Consider the following 18,509-nt stretch of genomic DNA (forward strand, 5'->3'; position numbering starts at 1 on the left):
TACTAGTCAGTGTTGCATCGTATTTGTAGTTTTGAACAAGTTTGAATTTATAGAATTTAACGTACTATTCCATTGTTGTGTATCGCTTTCTGTTTTTATGCGTTTATTATATATTCTTATTAATTAATATGAGTATTATCAATGAGCAATTAATTAATCATGAAAAAGGTAAGATTAATGATTAGTTTGGATATTTAACTTTTATTCTGCATTTTATCTAAGATATGGTATATTGAAAGTTTGATGTTACATGAATGTTATATGAAATATTAAATATTAATATAGAATATATATTTAGATTTTCATTATTTAGAAAATAAAGTTTTACAGGAACAGATATTCGTAAATCAGCAGAGGAAATGGATGAGCAGCGTCATAAGACAGTTGCTTATGAATATCTCTGTCATTTAGAGGAAGCTAAAAAGTAAATATCTAAGTTTATCATAAACTAATATCATTCTTTTTAATTATCATTTTTTAATATTTTCTACATCTTATAGATGGATGGAAGCTTGTCTTAGAGAAACACTTCCATCAACAACTGAATTAGAAGAAAATTTAAGAAATGGAGTATATTTAGCTAAACTTGCTCATTTTATGGCACCTGAATCTTTGCCTATTCACAAAATATATGATCCTGAACAAAAACGTTATACAGCAATTGGTTTACAATTTAGACATACAGATAATATTAATTATTTTCTAAAAGCCTTAAAATCTATGCAATTACCATTAGTATGTGTTTGCAATATGAACAATAAAATATTTTCTATTTGTTTAAATTGTTGAAAGTAATAAAATTAATTTTCTAATAGACTTTTCAACCAGAAACAACAGATATCTATGATAAAAAAAATATGCCTCGTGTAATATATTGTATTCATGCTCTGAGTACTCATTTATTTAAGCTGGGTAAAGCTCCACAAATTCAAGATTTATATGGAAAAGTGAATTTTACTGGTACCAGTTTCATTTTATTATACTATATAAAAATATTTAGATTAATTATAATTGTACCATTTTATTCTCTTTAGAGGAAGAAATAAATATGGTCAGTAATGAATTAAAAAAATATGGAATACAAATGCCTTCATTTCAAAAAATTGGTGGTTTGTTAACAAATAGCATGGAGATTGATGCAGTAACACTTCATGCTGCAGTAATAGCTATTAATCAAGCTATTATAGAAAAGGTATAAATATCATGTTTACATTTTTAAAAAGTTTCAAATAATAATTTAAATAATATTTAAATTTTATATTTCAAGAATAATGATAAAATATTGACTACACTTCAAAATAAAGTAGTACAGTTAAAAAATATTATGTCATGTTATATTAAGAAATATAGTGATACTTTATTTGAAGCAAAAGAATCTAAAATACAAGCTGCTCTTAATAGAGTAAGTAATAATTTTTTTCTTAAATTATTTTTATTTATATTTTCAATAAGTATTAATAAATATAATTTTAACAGTCTCTTAATGATAGTTATGTACCAGATATATATGATGAATTATTGACTCAGGTAGAAATTCAGGGTCATATTAATTATGTTAATGGTAAGTAATTTACAATCATTTTATATTTTTCCTTCTAATAATCAATTTCCATAAAATATTCCTTTTTAATAGAAATACTTTTTTTAATTATATGTATATATTTTTTTTTAGTTCATTGTGCCATGGAAGATATAATTCAATCTATTCATTCTAAAAATAATGATTTTATGGATAAATTAAAAATATCTACATTATGTTTAAAAGTATATTTTATTACAATTTTTATTAATAATCTTTCTTATAATTTTCTTATTTATGAATATTATCGTTTTTTTGTTAGAATATTATTGATGAAAACGCACAATTATATAAAGAACAATTAATGCAATTATTAGAAAGTTCTGAATGGAACAATATATATTCAGAGAGTAATCAACATCATTGGAAGCAACTACTTCAAAAGGAAATTGATGAAGTAAATAAAATGGCATTTAAATCTCGAAAACGTTAGTATTATATATATATATATATATATATTATAAAGATTATATTTTCAAATATTTTATATTAAATTACTAAATATTTTTTTTAATTCAGGAGATGAAAGTATAGAGTTTTTAAATTTAACATTACAAAATAACAGGCGAAATGATTTCTCTAAAGTTTTAAAAAATCCAGATCTAGGATTAATGGACAAAATTGATGATTTTGCAATACCATTATATTATGAAGAGATGAGAGCTGATTGCATTGAATCTCAGGTAAATATGAAATTTGCAAAATATAAAATTATGATTTATTACAAGTTTATATTAATATAAATAATGTTTTTTTAGAATGTTCTTTCATATAACGATATTAAAGTCAGTATTCGAGTTTTATCATCGATTGCAAAAATTACTAAAGCTATAGACACGGGTAATCCAGACTTAGTTTACCAAGCATTAACAAATCCAGATTGTCATTTTTCTGTGAGTTTACTATTTTATATATATTTTATAATATATATTTTTTTATAGAAATAATTGAAATAAGAAGTTATTTTTCTATGTAATATATCTATGTAATATATTTTTCTAATATTTTAGGAAATAGATCAAGAGAATAAAGTAAAATATTATAGAATATTAGTAACAGCTCGATGTAAAAAGCAAAGTGAAGAATGTCCTGTATTAACATATATTGATATTCAAGACTGCATTGATATTGTCAATCAACAATGTCAAAATGATGATCAAGGTATATACATAACTTATCTATTATTATAACTATATATATTTTTATTCACATATTTTTAATTTTTTATTATTTTAACAGTAATACAAGTGTTACGTCAATTAAACTCAAGTATTGTAGAAAATGATCGAAATAATGTCATAGCTGCTTTAAACGATAGTGCATTAAAATTACAAAAAGATACTTCAGCTACTTTGCCAAAAGATGCATCTCTTTATTTGAAATTATTTAAAAAATGTCTTAAAGAAAAACATTCTGATGGTTCTGAATTATGGCTGGAAGATGTAGAAAATATAACAAAAATTGTTGTCTCAGAATCTGAAAATGTTCAAAATGGTATAATTCATACATTTTGTTCATTTATTATCAAATTATAATTTTAATAATAAGCTTTATATTTTTACAGTCTGTACATTTTTATCACAAGTTAATTTAGGATTAAAACAAAATAATATGTTATTCACAATTGATTGTATTCGAACATTTGGTTTTACAATACCAGAAAAATATAAAACAGAATGTTTTAAAAGCTTATATAATTTAAAAAATACTAAGGTATAATTTAAAATAAATTATATATTATTTAATTTAATAATTCTATTTTATATTTCAGGAGAAAAATTATGATTGTGCATTTGTTTATTATATTACTCCTAATAATAATGAATCATATCTAGATTTGCAGAAATACAATTACACCTGGGACTGTCCTAAAAATATGTCTGAAACATTTTATATTAGCATGGAAGACATAAAAGTACTGTGTAATTAAAAAATTTAAATTAATTTATATATTGAAAAAATATTATTTATTAATCTATTATATGTATTAGTAAATATATTAATTGGCTATTTTCAGGAAGTAATAAAAACCACTATAATAAGAGAACATGAAGAGCATAAAATAAGTAAACAGATAATTCGATTCCAAGCTTATATTCGTGGATATTTATTAAGAAAAAAAATTTCTGATAGATTTACATATTTTTATGATAATATAGATAAAATTATTAAAATACAAGCTTGGTGGAGAAGTATAGTACAACGAAAACGATATATGAAATTATTAGAAGAGAAAAGAAAATTTAATGCAAAAAAATTTCAAAATACATACTTGGAAATAAAAGCTAAATATATAAATGTATTAGATTATTATAAAGAACAAGTAAGTAAAATAATATTTTTCTTTTTTTATTTGAGATTTATCCACGATGAAATAAGAATTTTATTGATTTACCTAGTATATATATATATATATATATATATATATTACATTTTTTTAGGAAGAAAAAATTATAAAAATACAGGCTATATGGCGTGGTCGTGCTGAAAGACGCGCTTTCCATTCATTATTATATATGGAAAAACCACCATTTCCTGTTGTTCGTCATTTTTCCGCAATTCTAAATTTTAATGCGGAAGATTATGATAAAGATTTACAGTTACAAGTATATAAGTTTTTAGTATTTAAACAAGATTTTAACCATTGATATTTTATTATGAATTTATTATTACAGCATTTAAAACATGAAGTTGTACAAAGTATACGACATAATCAGATATTATCACAACAGTTAGATAGTATGGATATAAAAATTGGTTTACTTATACAAAATAGAATTACATTACAAGTAATGATTAAAATATAAAAAATATATATATCATATCTGCTAATATATACCTAAAAATATATTTAAAAAGTTAAAAATTTTAGGATGTTGTAGCTCATGGAAAAAGTTTAGAAACACTTGCAAAGCAAAAACATTCCAATAGGGAGCAACGAAATTCTTTATCAGATGGTATTAATTCACATAAAGGTTTAAAATCATTAACTAAAGAAGGTCGAAAAATGTTGGAAGGTTATCAACATCTATTTTATGCTTTACAAACTAATCCAACATACTTATCAAAACTTTTGTTTCTTTTACCTCAAAGTAAAACAAATAAATTTCTTCAAAATGTAATTTTAACATTGTTTAATTTCGGATCAAATATTAGAGAAGAATATCTATTATTAAAATTATTTGGGAGTGCATTAAAAGAAGAAATCAGGTATAATTATCATTCCATAAAAAAATAAAATAAGAATATAAATTAATATTTATAATATTATAAACTTATAATAGATGTAAATTTCAAAAACCATCTGAAGTTGTTACCGGAAATCCTCTTGTTTTGAAAATGGTAGTGAATTATGCGCGGCAATTAAATGGTCAAAGAGCTTTAAGACAAATTGTTGGACCAATTATTGAAAAAATTTTAGCTGATAGAACATTAAATATAGAAACAAATCCTATCGATATTTATAAATGTTGGCGAAATCAATTAGAAATGGAAACAGGAGAAACATTGTAAGTTTAAAACAATATTAATAAATCTTATTAAATATTATACTTTTTTATGATTTTTTTTTTTTTTTTTTTTGACAGAAATTTGCCTTATACGGTAACACAAGAACAAGCTTTAAATTATGAACAAGTACAAAGTAGACTAAATAAGGGAATACAATTATTGCAAAGTACTGTTTTAGAATTTTTAACTAAAATAACTGAATCAAGAGATTTAATACCATATGGAATGTTATATATGGCTAAAATTTTAAACGATTCTTTAACTGAAAAATTCTCAAATGCTCCAGAAAAAGATATTTTAAAAGTAGTGGGAAATTTGATTTATTATCATTTCATAAATGCAGCTATTGTAGCTCCAGATGCTTTTGATATAATTACATTACCTATTGATAGATCATTATCAAATGATCAACGAAGAAATTTAGCTAGTATTGCAAAAATTTTACAATTTGCTGCTTCTAAAAAAGGAGTAATTATATTTCTTACAATATTTATAATATTTAAAATTGAATAAAAAGCATTATATGTATACTTTTTTATAGTTTGGTGAAGAGGCAACACATTTAGTCTGTTTAAATCCATTTATAATTGAATGCCATGAAAAATTTAAAAGTTTTTTCCGTTACTGCTGTCAAATTGAAGATTTAGAAGAACATTTTTGTATTCACGAATATACAGAAGCCACACTCATTCAGAAACCTGAAATTTATATTTCACTACAAGTAAGCGAGATTTTAATAATTTACCATAATTTTTTTATTATATTTTTTATTTTTGTTAATTATAGGAAATTTGTGATACTCATTGCCTTATGTTAGAATATCAAGATCAAATAGCACCAGATCCACTAGATTCCTTGCATGATTTATTGGATGATTTAGGTCCTGCACCAACTGTTGCTTCTTTACTTGGGATCTGTAAGAAAATTTATTATCACATTGTATTTCATTTAACATTTAACATTTCATTAAAATTATTCATTAGCTGATAGTATATGTGAGACGAATTTAATGCGCTTTGGGAAAACAGAAGTATGTCTCATACTCACTAATAAATTTCAAATACCAGAAGATGAAGATGTTAGTCTAAACAAACTTTTTATAAAAACGAAGGAATTGTTAGTTTCTGTATTACAATTTTTAAAAGGTCAAACATTAGTTGAAGCTTTAGAAACTATATGTTCTCCTATACAAGAAAAATTATATGATGTAAAATGCTCCAGCTTATCGCCTACTTTAAATATCATTCATAAAAGGTATTATAATGAAATAAATTATTAGTTAAATAAATAAAGAAGAAGTAAAAATTTATTTACAGTTCGTCCTTAAATGATTGTAAACTTCAGTTACGAGCATATCTTAATAAACTTGAACTTGGTGGATGGGTCAATCAAACAGATGGATATCAAAATATTATAACTGCAGTGGCCAAAGATCTTTGTAACAAAGGAAAATATCGAATAATACGAAATAAAGAATTACAGACGTTACGGATAACTAAACAAAGATTAGAAGAAAAATGTAAATATTATCAAGAACAAGTAGAATATTACAATGAATATATACAACGTTGTTTGGAAAATTTACACACTGGAAAAGGGTATGTAATACAATTTTTTCTATTATGTTTTATACTTTTAATAAATCTAAAATTTTTATATAGATCGTTACAAGCATTTAAAGCCATTCAAAAAAATAATCATGTTAAATTAAGATCTAAAATGACATTAAAATATTCTGCATCCAAATTACAAGAAAAAGGAGTATTATTAGAAGTTGATGGACTTCCTCAATCACAATTTAAAAATGTAATTTTCGAAATAAGTCCAACAGAACATACCGGCCTTTTTAGCGTACGTTGTAAATTTATGGGAGTAGAAATGGAAAAAGTTGATATCGATATACAAAAGTTACTTGAATTACAATTTGAAGGTGCACCGATTATGGATATGTTTGGAAAAGCAAAAATTAATGTAAATTTATTGTTATATTTATTAAATCGAAAATTTTATGGTAAAACTTAAAGAAACAAATTAAATTATGTAAATTTATAAATATGACAACTATGCATTATGTTCTTATGAGATTTTAAATGAAGATATGGTAAATCTTAAATTTTGTATAGTTTATAGAAATTTTAGATTCGATTTACAAAATTCATAGAGAGAGAAAAGTTATCATACAATTAATTTTTGTAAATAATTATACTTATAAAAACTTAAGTTTATTTATACAAGATTTCTTGGAATAGTTGTGTGTATCAATGAGAAAGACCAGTGTAACAAAGTATATAAATTTATAAAATCTTAGATTTATATATTTATAATGTAACACTGGCATGCAATGATTTAATTATTTTTAATTTTACATTATAAGATATATTTAACAATAATACATAAAGAAATCTATAGAACAAAAGTTTTTAAATATAATTAAGAATTTTTAGAAGAGAAACATATTTTTTTAATTTTTATAAAAATTAGTAAACTAACTATAGTAAATATCACCTATAACTTCCTCTAAATTTATTTATATAATTAAATTTAATTTCAGCAATACTCGTTTTTTTCTCTTTTTTTTCTTTTTAATAATATAGGTATTGAATAATTGTAGATATATCTCATATGAATATAAATATTTTTATGTTGCATCGTTAAAATAAGATAAGGCATATTCTTAGAAATTTCTAAATGAGAGCAATAGATTGTCTATTATTATTATGATTTCTAATTCAACATATATAATTTATATTATTTTTTAAATATTAGACAACCTAATGTTCTTGTGCATTTTATAAAATCTAAGATCGAATTGCTTGAACACAAACTTTGAAATTTCTATCGTATGCATATTAAGTATATATATATATAAATTCTATTTTATAAAATATACTACATAAAGGCCTGTTTAGTGGATACTGATGAATAAGCCTGCACATTCAAAATAAAAAATTAATAAAACAAATCAGAAAATTATATATCAATGTAATTTTTGTATATAATTGCTTACATATTATATTAAATTTTTACATTTTATGAGCTTGCATATTTTATTATCAAAATATCGAAAATTTTTTCTAAATAAATATCTAAAACAAAAAAAAATATTAATATTGAAATCAATTATTAAAACATATTTTTGTTTTTATTATTATTGTTATTGTTATTTTATTATTTATTTTTTACAGAACATGCGAGAGAAATTCAATTTTTTAAATATAATTACATTAAAATGCATATGTGTGCGTGTAAAAAAATGTAATATCTGTCGAATAGAAGTTTATTTTATCCCATATATATTTTATAAACACTACATACATATTATCTAAGAATGCAAGCTTACATGGTGTACTTTATATGTCAGTACCCAAATTTTTTCCGCTTGTAATTATAAAACATTGTGGATAAACAACCCGCATTTATCTTTGCATATGATATTATAAATATTTATTTTTTACATATCCATTTTTTTCAAAGTATCGTTTTTAATTCAACTTTATTATTATACAAATCTACCTTTACATAATTTACGTGACAGATGCTAACATCCAGGTACTGTGCCACGAGGTATCTTGAAAGACATTTTTATAACTTATGGAGCATAAAATGTCTATAATATCATTAAATTGGAAAGTTTTTTTTTTATCGAATTAAGTATTTAATAGTTTTAATATAATTGATTATGTGCAAGCAGTATAGTCCATTAAAGCCTCCACGAAGCAGGCCATAAAGTGCATTTCATGTACTATTAACTGTGTATTACATATGTCACCATAATATTAACTTTGATAATAAATAGCATAATAACATTAATTTTTTTAATAAATGTTGGTTCTTTACTAAATATGTGCACAAATGGGGACACAACATTTGATACAGTATATTCAGTAAGTGTTATCGTTTGTTTAAAATATTAACAAAATTTCTAAATTTCTGTTGTGCATCCGTCATCTGTGCTAATGTTTCCTCCATCATGTTGCGCAATTTTGATAAATCTGGCATTTTATCGCATGATTCAATATTTAATAATTCTGTGAAGAATTGCTCCCAAGCAGCTCTCTTAGCATACCTATATTTTTTAAATAAATTTTTAATAAATCTTATTTTTTATAACTTAATAAAAAAAATTATATCAGTTATCATATTTTCATTATTTTTACATATTTTTAAATATGTATACCTTGGTATTTTCGATGTAATAAACCAGCGACCACTAATATTTGAAACTCTCATATAATTACCAAATAATAAACAATGACTTGTCGCAGCTAAACAGTATAAATCGGTCTGATACGTCCATGGTTTTCCAGTTTGCATTTCAATACACGTAAAATCTTCTGTTTTTATAACCTGAGTAAATGTTGTCTTTTCTGGCAAAAGATTCATATCTATACTACATCCAAAATCAATTAATTGTATTGTTGGCCTCACATCTTCCGTTGGTCTAAAATTATTATAATTATAAATTTGTAATAATTTCATAAAATGTTAATAAATATTAAATACATACAAACGCATTAGGAGAAAATTATCTGGTTTAATATCTCCATGGATTATTTGACATTTATGTAAATATTCCACAATTTGTAATATTTCAATTGTGAAAAAAATAGCCAAATGCTCTAATAATGGTTTACCAGTAGCAATTTTTATTTGGTTTGTTACTGCTAATAATGTTCCAAATCTGGAATATTCTGAAACTAATACACTACTATTATTTGCAACATACGCCATCGAGACATCCATAAATCCGCGCAACTAAAAAAAAAACATTATTACTGTAAAAATAATAAAATTGTTATTTATGAATAATTAATAAATATTTTACCATATGTGGATTAGTAAGACGATTTTTTATTTCCCTAGTGATATAAAACTCCCAAACCCAAGCAGGCTTTTGAGTTTTCAGGGCAACAGTTTGAGCTGTTTGTGAGTTTACTGCGCTAAATACTGTACCGTACGTTCCCTTTCCAAGGCACTTTACCAAATCGTACGCTTCAGTACCTAAATATATAAAAAAAATAAATGTAACAAATATAGATATAAAAGTACTAAATAATTTTGTATGACAATACTGATATATGTTTTAAGTATATCAAAATGCACTGACCAAGCGTAATCGTAGTAGAAGGCACAAGCTTATTTAAATTAATATTTAATCTCACATATCCCTCTGCATGATGTGGCTGGGGGAATTTAATTTTCTTTAAAAGACCAGCTATCAAATTTCTATCAAAAGGATTTATATTTCCTGAAGGTAATTGAAAGCTTTCTTCTTCTGCTTCTTCCATAGGTTCTTGGTGCTCTTCACATTCCATTGAATCAACTTTTTCTTGTTGATCTATTTCGTTAAACTTAAAGTTAATTGATTTTCGCAGATCACAATTCTTCTTAATTTCAGAAGTAATTTGATCCACGTTACGTTGTACTGTACGCGGACTTTGAGCGTGCACAGCTTGAATTTGGGCTTGAGCTTGAATTTGTGCTTGAAGCTTTTGTTCATAAGGTTGATTCACAGATAAAGTAATATCTTTTGTTTCATCTTCTAGACCTTATTAAAGACAAAATCTTCCTTCATATATAGCGAATTTTTAAAAATAAATTAAAAATTCTTAAATATTTGATTAAAATACCTTTATTAATACTTTGTTCTTTTATTGGAACCAAATCTTCTTTTGTTAATGTAAAACCTAATACAGTATTTCTTGTATGAGTACTGCTGCTAGAACTGCTTGAAATATATTCTCTAGTAGATTCTAATATAACACTCAACTTGTCTTCAGTTTCACCATTAGGTGCATCTGAACAGCTGCAAATAAAGTGCAAAATAAATATAAATCAAAGCATAATATTAATTAATTATATAATTAAAAATTGCATACGATTGAGGTGCAGCACATTGATTTGAATATTGTGGAGTTCCTTCTATTATTTTGTAAGATTGTCTAAAATGATTAGTCATAGGTGTTGAACTTGTTAATTGCGTATTAAATGCTTCTGTGAAACAAGTATCGTTATTTCCCGTCAATGGTGTGATACCGAGACTTTCATCGATATATAAAGTATTTTCATCAGCTGGCTTTGGTGTCATATTTTCTTCCAATGGTCCATTATAATCAACAACAATAGCATTTTCTTTATCTTCAGCACTTTCGAGATATTTAATATCTCTACGATTCATTCCTGGAGATTTTATATACGGTAATTCAGGTGGCATCCTATAAGGTTTACTGGTTTCAACATCTGATTCGTTATATGGAGAATAATGAAGTTGTTTCTGAGGTTCTATATTTTGCTGCAATAACGTGGATTCCAGTTGCGAAGAATATTGTTGATAAGCAATATCATTTGACATTATATTGCCATAAACTTGAATATGTTGCATGTGATGTGGATGATTGTGAAGGTGTTGGTTATGTGATGGTTGATGTTGAGGATGAGATTGATGATGTTGAATTTGACTATGAGACTGCAAATGCGATACATGAGAAAGAGTATGATGATGGGGAATCACATGAGCTTGTTGATGTGCTTGAATTAATTGTTGATGATGCTGTGAATGATGTGGTCGAGAATGAGATTGCTGTACTTGTTGTTCGTGATGTTGCTGTAATTAATTATTTTAGAAATTAATAGAAAAATTTCTTAGTATATAAAAATTTTTTTTATATGTATTTTATATTATACCTCTATTTGATATTGGTATGTATTATGTAATCCAGAATTATTATAAGAAGTTTGATGCTCTTGATTAGAATAAGTTTGATGAGTAGAATAGTTTTGATGATTTTCTTGATCATTATAAGGTTGTACATTATATCCCGAATGATGTTTACTACTTGACATTGCTTGTTGTGTCATTGAACTATCCATATGTATGTCAAAAGATAATTTACTTTTGGCATCTGGAATTCTAGGTGTCATAGGAGTACGAAAATTAGGTGTTGTAGATACTGCATCGGGAGAACGCCACATATCTTGTACGACAGACATTGCTTCTTTCGTATTAACAGTAAGACTTTGTCCAAGTAAATGTTCCTCAGGGTCAGTGTTCAATGATGATGTATGATGAATAAAACTAGATTGTAATTTTCGTTGTGAATTCAATTCTGCTTCCATTCTCTGTGCTTCTAATCTTTCTGCTTCAATCCTTTCAGCTTCAATTCTTTCTGCTTCTAATCGTTCTAATTCACGTTGCTCTGCCTCACGTCTTTGTGTTTCTAAAACTTGGTTTTCAGCTTCATACTGCTGCCTTTGAAGTTCTTGTTGTTCAACTTGAAGTCTCTGTCTATCTAATTCAAGTTGTTCCACTTCTCTACGTTGCTGTTCCATTTTCCTTTGTCTTTCTGTTATTTCTTGTTGTTCAAACTCTTGTCTTTGACATAATTCTTGTAAAGATATATTATGCCTCTGATGATTAGGTTCAAAGTTTTTATTCTGGACATGGCGATCAGTTTCTCTTATATCTAATACATCATGCTTTTTCTCTAAAGTTTGTGCTCTATAATTTTATAATTTTTTTAATATGTGTAATTATAATCATTTAAAAAAATTTGTTATTTAAACCATTAAAAAGCCATTAATAAAAATAAATTACCTTTGTAAATACACTTGAGCTCTTACTTCCTCCATACTTTGATCCATATTATTAGCATAAACTAATTCTTTGGGATAATGAGGCCTTAATATAATATTTGGATTTGGAGGATCTGGTACAAATACAGGCACTGTTAAATGCTCTGGATATTTGCTACCATCAAAAAAATATGTATGGTTTGGAAATAATCTTAGATTGTTTGCATCAAGGTCATCTGGTTGATCTTCATGAACTATGATTTAACAATAAAATAAATAAAAAAAAAAAGAATTTTTTATAGAAATATATAATGTATAAATATATTTTTTTTTATAAATAAAATTATACCTTTGAAAGCTAATTTTGTAGAAGATATCATTAATGGACATCGTTTATTTCCACTATTCCATGGACCGGGTTTAATTGTATTTTCTTTATGTATTGTATCTTCTACTGGTACATGATCTAATATACTTGAAATTTTCATTTCACTTGGCATATCATCCTATAGAAATTCCTTAATGTATATTTATATTATTATATTTAGAATATATTATTAAATATTTATATACTTGATATATCTGTATCCTAGAATTTGGTCTAGTATGATGTATCGCTGATGAAATTTGTGGAATTGTTCCAGGAAAATGTTCGCGTACTCGATGTCCAGTACGTATACTACCAACTTTTTTACCAGCTTTTATTGCTCTTAAAGAACTAAAAGCTTGACGTTGTTCAAATAATGACATTTCATTACGATCATCCGTACGTCCTAATGTTTTACGCGCAACTGCAAGTTGAAAGTTCCTAGAATGGATAAAATTTATATTATAAATAATTCTATTCACATTGATTGTTTTATGATCAGTACTTGTGAGCATAATCTAATTCATCCTGTGGTTGTGCTAAAGCAGATAAACCCATTAAATAAACTTCATCAGCACGTTTATAATCTTCTATTTGTTCTAATTCAAAAGCCCATGCTCTGTACATATCTGCAACCATAGTCCCAATTCCATTGTTATGCAAAAGTTGATATAATTCTAATGGATTTTTTTGTATACTTATCTGCAATCAAATGTTTATTCTATAAAATAATAAAAAAAACACTTTCTTCTCTACAAAAAAATATTTCAAATATTTTACATAATTAATCCAAAGACGTATATATCTACGATCTTGATGATATTTGGTCTCTTTTTCAAATATAGCTAAGCATTGTTGCAAAAGTTTTCCAATATGTGATTCATGTCCATTTTTTGGATAACTTTGTTCCACCCAAAGTATATATTCATACCAATTTTCTAAAGGATCATCTCCATCATAATTTTTTATTGCATCTTCGTACATTCTAAAACAATAATATGAAATTTTAAAATATATTTTAGAATAAAATAAAATTATATATAATTATATAATAAAATAAAAATTAATAATGATTATTTAACTCACTGTTTTTCATGTAAAAGTAATTGTTGAGCATCTGCATCTTCTTGTGCTCTTAATGCAGTTCCTAACTGTACAGCATTTCGTCCATAACGCAATGGTTGAATATTTTCCTTGCAAAGAGCTATGACTGTTGCAGGATCCATTCTTAATTCTATACTTTTTTAATTAAATCACCTTATATTCTAGAAGGAAGAAAATATTGAAATAATAAAGAGTTGATAACATTATTTTTTAAATGGTCTATTATAAAGATATTTTTAATTGTAAGGTATTTCAAAAATGAATACAATAGAACATGTTAAATTTTGAATAATTTGTTCTAATATATTACAATAAAATATATTAATAATTTTAATTTATTGTAATATGTGAAAATATATCAAAATCAAAAACTCAAATGCAAAAGTCTTCAAGATATTTAATTAAATGTAATGCAAACAATAATCTGAACTGTAAAATGATAAAGTAAAGTATAAGCGATCTTTTCTTTGGAAACACTTAACCTTTTACACGTACTAAAACTTTGCATAATATTCTTCGAATAGCAGTGGACCTTCAAATTTGAACAAATCTAGTCTTGATATCTCCAATAAGGACGCTATGAGTTTAGGTTAGGTTAGTTTTCTACTTAACGGCTGCGACTACCAACGGTTGTTCACTGTCTTCTGCTATGCTGTGTTTCAAATGATGCAAGAGTTACGTCTTGCTAATCACAAATTTTAATTCAATATACTATACGAAAGAGTCGAGAATCGATGTGAAGAAAGATTCACCGTGCTTAATATAGTTTTCACACAAATCCCTATTGAAAATTACCAATAGGACAGCTGTTACAAAGGGACTTTGCATGATCTTTAAATCTACACTTCCGTCACTGTTTCTATAGTAACTTGGCAGATTGGTCCAAAATCGGTACGCCAATAATATTATATTCTTTTAATTTTTTTTTTTTTTCATTTTTAATAATCATTATGGAGATTTATTAAATCCAACAAAATTCTTTTCATTACGAAATTTCATTAAAAATTATTTCACAATATAAATCATTTAAAATATACATAGTTATTATATATAAGATATTATGAAATTTAGTATATTACCTACTTGTTATCTACTATTAAATGATTTTGATTTCTATTTCATTATATAAAATAAAAAATTATTATTCTTTTATTTTTCAGCACATGATTTTTATTGTCAAATTTAATCGAATTACAAATGTAATATGAATTCTTTATATTTTTATATGAATTTTTTACGAGAATTAACAAAAATATTAATGAAATATAATTTTAATTACATATTTTTGTATACATTTGTACAGTTTACGTTTTTTAAATTAAAAACATTAATCGATGCGGAATTTAATTGGAATATATTATCTGATTTTGCTTTAAAAAATTTAATAAGACGATTTTATAATGAGAAAAATTATTATATAGATCGTAATTCTTGCTTATTAGCAAACGTACAATATTTTAAAGCTCCTATACCCACTTGGTTTTATATATGTTCAAAATTTTCTTTAAAAAAATATAAAGTATTAATTATACCTAAAATACAAAAAGACAATATTGATACAAATAATATATTTGTATCAGAAACTATGAAATATAATATAGAAAATGCATTACACTGCACTATTGATAAATGCTTCTTATGTAAGTATATGTTAAAATATTATAATTAACATTTTAATAAATCTCAAGCTTTTTAATTCCTTTCAGTGCCAGCAAAAGATAATGCTATTAAGTTTGCTACAATGGTCAAAGTTTCTATGATATCTAATCCATATGAGAGTACAGATAATTTAATACGTGTTCTATTAGAAAATTATTTTTCTGAACCTAGATTTCTAAAAAAAAATGACTTATTTGGAATTAATGTAAAGGAATATATGTTGGATCAAATGTATTTATATATCAATCCTTTAATGTCTATAATATATTTTAAAGTTAATTCCATTATTATTAATGATAAAGATTGTACAGTTAATGATACTTCTTATATTTTATTTGGAGAAACTACAGTTATTCAAGAACCAAATATACATACTTATTTACCTCAGAAACATTTTGATTATAATCAAATTAAAGAGAAACACATAGAATCATATCCACCAAGTATAATTACACTTCTGGAACATTTAGAACATTGTATTTTGCCATTTATTAAACATGGTAAAAATCAATTAAATATCTAAATGAATCTAAATAATATAAATTAAATTTATAATTTAAATTTAATGTTTTTGATAGATATTCAATTATCCATAAACCCAATATTTCTTATTAAGGGTTCACAAGGTTCAAATAAACGTAAATTAATTCAAATTTTGGCTGAAAAAATAGGTTTGAATTTTCTTAATATAGATTTTGCTGAAGTTCAAGCTTTGACATCAGCACAAACAGAAGCTAAATTACGAATTGTATTACATAATGCTGAACAATCTATGCCATGTATGCTCTGTTTAAATAATATAGAGGTATTTTAAAAATATTTTTGCTAAGATATTTGCAAACTTTCTAAACTAATATTTGTAGGTATTTGGTAAAAATTCTGAAGGTCAAAAGGATGAAAGAGTTATATCAACTTTTTCAAATGAGATAAATTTGTTATATAATAAACATTTAAAATATCCAATTATTATAGTAGCTACTACAAATGAATCTGAGATACCATCAGAATTAAACAGAATTTTTATTGAAACAATTCATTTAGAACATTTAAATCAAAATAAAAGAACAAATTTGATTTCTTGGTTGCTTATGAAACAAAATCTTGATTATCAAGTGAATTTATCAAAAATTTCTGGAATATGTTCAGATTTTAGATATTCAGACTTATTGACATTAATACTAAATGCTGTGAAATTTCGATGCAAAGATAAATGCAGAAATTTCAGTGCTAAGAATTTAAAGCTTTTTAACTTAGTACTTTTACAAGAAGATTTTGATAAAGCTTATGGTAAAATTTAATGTTATAAAAATAATTATTATTTATATAAAAGTATAAAAAAATAATAAAATAATTATTGTTTACATTAGATCAATTTAAATTTTCACTTCATTTATAGAATATATGCAATCTATATATACAGATTGTAAAGGTACACCACATATACCAAAAGTTTATTGGGAAGATATAGGTGGATTAATAAACTTGAAACATGAAATAATGCGACGAATTCAGTTACCTTTAATGAATACTTTAGAATTCGGACAATCTGGTCTTCTTTTATATGGACCACCAGGAACTGGAAAAACACTTCTTGCTAAGGCTGTAGCAACAGAGTATCAGCTTCACTTTTTATCAGTCAAAGGTTCCGAAATGCTAAATATGTATGTCGGTCAAAGTGAGAAAAATGTTAGACAAGGTAAGGTAATGAAATATATATAAAATATATATCTTAAAAATAAAAAATACAATATCGTAGTCTTCGAGCGAGCAAGAGCAGCAGTGCCATGTATAATATTTTTTGACGAATTGGATTCATTAGCACCTAATCGCGGACGAAGTGGTGATAGCGGAGGTGTAATGGATCGTGTGGTATCTCAATTGCTCGCAGAAATGGATGGTCTTGACTATTCAAGTAATGTATTTATAATAGGAGCTACAAACAGACCAGATCTCATTGATCCTGCTCTTCTTCGACCTGGTCGATTCGATAAATTATTATATGTAGGGATTCATTGTGATCGTGATTCGCAATTTAATGTATTAAAGGCATTAACTCGTAAATTTAAATTCCGTGAAAATGGAAAAGAATTAAAAAAGTTTATATCTCAATTGCCTAATCATACGACTGGTGCTGATTTATATTCTGTTTGTTCAAATGCATGGTTAAATGCTGCACGTAAAATTTTAAACAGTTATCAAAATAGTTCTAAAGATGTTAAATTAAACGAATATGTTGTTGTAGAATTAGAAGATTTTTTAAAAGCAGCGTACGATTTGATACCTTCGGTTAGTAAACAAGAAGCCGAAAAATATAAAAGAATGGAGATAGCATTATCTTCGGTATCGTGATATACTTAGTCGTATCTCAAACATCGTATTCAACATTTTCTAGTTTTATAAACGACATGTTAATTTATTTGGAAAAAAATTTAAAACAGTTTTTACATGAATAATTCAATCTAGGATAACTACATTCTATTCTACATATTGCATCAAATAATTAATCTTGTATGCTATTGTATGTTAAAGGATGTAATATATTTTCGGATTTTCAAGATGTTTTACTTATTAATGATACCATTATAATATACCAATTAAAAATATAAAAAATAGAAAAAATACAGAAAAATAGTATCTAAATTTATCGAATTATGAAATTTTGTAATAAAGAATAATGATTCAATAAAGGCTTTTTTTTTGCAAATTACAATAATTGGA

General features: G+C 25.0%; 3 protein-coding genes across 5 annotated transcripts; 2 read left to right on the forward strand and 1 right to left on the reverse strand.

Annotated features, from left to right (window-relative positions):
• Positions 1-56: 56 nt before the first annotated feature.
• On the forward strand, positions 57-8,899 carry LOC100865445 (ras GTPase-activating-like protein IQGAP1). The gene is made up of 26 exons (XM_012492550.3): positions 57-168; positions 331-424; positions 501-735; positions 816-960; positions 1,035-1,192; positions 1,268-1,402; positions 1,477-1,561; positions 1,673-1,764; positions 1,842-2,007; positions 2,099-2,262; positions 2,338-2,472; positions 2,590-2,740; positions 2,819-3,073; positions 3,144-3,292; positions 3,351-3,494; positions 3,597-3,902; positions 4,021-4,185; positions 4,255-4,368; positions 4,452-4,789; positions 4,864-5,088; positions 5,167-5,557; positions 5,631-5,810; positions 5,876-6,005; positions 6,073-6,343; positions 6,406-6,687; positions 6,751-8,899. The coding sequence occupies exons 1-26, from the start codon at positions 129-131 to the stop codon at positions 7,109-7,111; spliced, it is 4,911 nt and encodes a 1,636-aa protein (XP_012348004.2). The 5' UTR covers positions 57-128; the 3' UTR covers positions 7,112-8,899.
• LOC100865565 (uncharacterized) lies at positions 7,062-14,776 on the reverse strand. Of its 2 annotated transcripts, none has more exons than XM_012492552.3 (15): positions 14,628-14,776; positions 14,115-14,293; positions 13,809-14,013; positions 13,534-13,730; positions 13,235-13,469; positions 13,011-13,167; positions 12,684-12,915; positions 11,774-12,587; positions 10,969-11,693; positions 10,720-10,895; positions 10,197-10,637; positions 9,915-10,090; positions 9,597-9,844; positions 9,267-9,530; positions 7,062-9,155 (listed from the first exon to the last, which is right to left on the reverse strand). In XM_012492552.3, the coding sequence occupies exons 2-15, from the start codon at positions 14,252-14,254 to the stop codon at positions 8,981-8,983; spliced, it is 4,185 nt and encodes a 1,394-aa protein (XP_012348006.1). In that variant the 5' UTR covers positions 14,255-14,293; positions 14,628-14,776; the 3' UTR covers positions 7,062-8,980. The 2 variants fall into 2 exon arrangements, with proteins under 2 accessions (XP_012348006.1, XP_012348005.1); XM_012492551.3 differs by having other exon boundaries at positions 14,615-14,776.
• Pex6 (peroxisomal biogenesis factor 6) lies at positions 14,725-18,501 on the forward strand. 2 transcript variants are annotated; one of them, XM_003697902.4, is made up of 7 exons: positions 14,725-15,023; positions 15,293-15,772; positions 15,839-16,291; positions 16,370-16,596; positions 16,655-17,078; positions 17,188-17,487; positions 17,548-18,501. In XM_003697902.4, the coding sequence occupies exons 2-7, from the start codon at positions 15,337-15,339 to the stop codon at positions 18,138-18,140; spliced, it is 2,433 nt and encodes an 810-aa protein (XP_003697950.1). In that variant the 5' UTR covers positions 14,725-15,023; positions 15,293-15,336; the 3' UTR covers positions 18,141-18,501. The 2 variants fall into 2 exon arrangements, with proteins under 2 accessions (XP_003697950.1, XP_086773058.1); XM_086916932.1 differs by having other exon boundaries at positions 17,611-18,501.
• Positions 18,502-18,509: the final 8 nt, after the last annotated feature.

This window comes from Apis florea, unplaced genomic scaffold (genome assembly GCF_048593485.1).
Source record: "Apis florea isolate Af1SG1 unplaced genomic scaffold, ASM4859348v1 contig_3803_pilon, whole genome shotgun sequence".
Classification (NCBI taxonomy): Eukaryota; Metazoa; Arthropoda; class Insecta; order Hymenoptera; family Apidae; genus Apis; species Apis florea.

Excerpts from the sequence above, each read along its gene's own strand:
- LOC100865445 (XM_012492550.3), top strand. The coding sequence starts at position 129 with ATGAGTATTATCAATGAGCAATTAATTAATCATGAAAAAG. Across the intron at positions 1,765-1,841 it reads TATCTACATTATGTTTAAAA|AATATTATTGATGAAAACGC; the intron begins GTATATTTTATT and ends TTTTTTTGTTAG. Across the intron at positions 6,344-6,405 it reads TTAAATATCATTCATAAAAG|TTCGTCCTTAAATGATTGTA; the intron begins GTATTATAATGA and ends ATTTATTTACAG.
- Pex6 (XM_003697902.4), top strand. The coding sequence starts at position 15,337 with ATGAATTCTTTATATTTTTATATGAATTTTTTACGAGAATTAACAAAA. Across the intron at positions 15,773-15,838 it reads TATTGATAAATGCTTCTTAT|TGCCAGCAAAAGATAATGCT; the intron begins GTAAGTATATGT and ends AATTCCTTTCAG. Across the intron at positions 17,488-17,547 it reads TGAGAAAAATGTTAGACAAG|TCTTCGAGCGAGCAAGAGCA; the intron begins GTAAGGTAATGA and ends ACAATATCGTAG.
- LOC100865565 (XM_012492552.3), bottom strand. The coding sequence starts at position 14,254 with ATGGATCCTGCAACAGTCATAGCTCTTTGCAAGGAAAATATTCAACCA. Across the intron at positions 12,916-13,010 it reads TACAAAATTAGCTTTCAAAG|TTCATGAAGATCAACCAGAT; the intron begins GTATAATTTTAT and ends GTTAAATCATAG. Across the intron at positions 10,896-10,968 it reads CAATGTGCTGCACCTCAATC|CTGTTCAGATGCACCTAATG; the intron begins GTATGCAATTTT and ends CTTTATTTGCAG.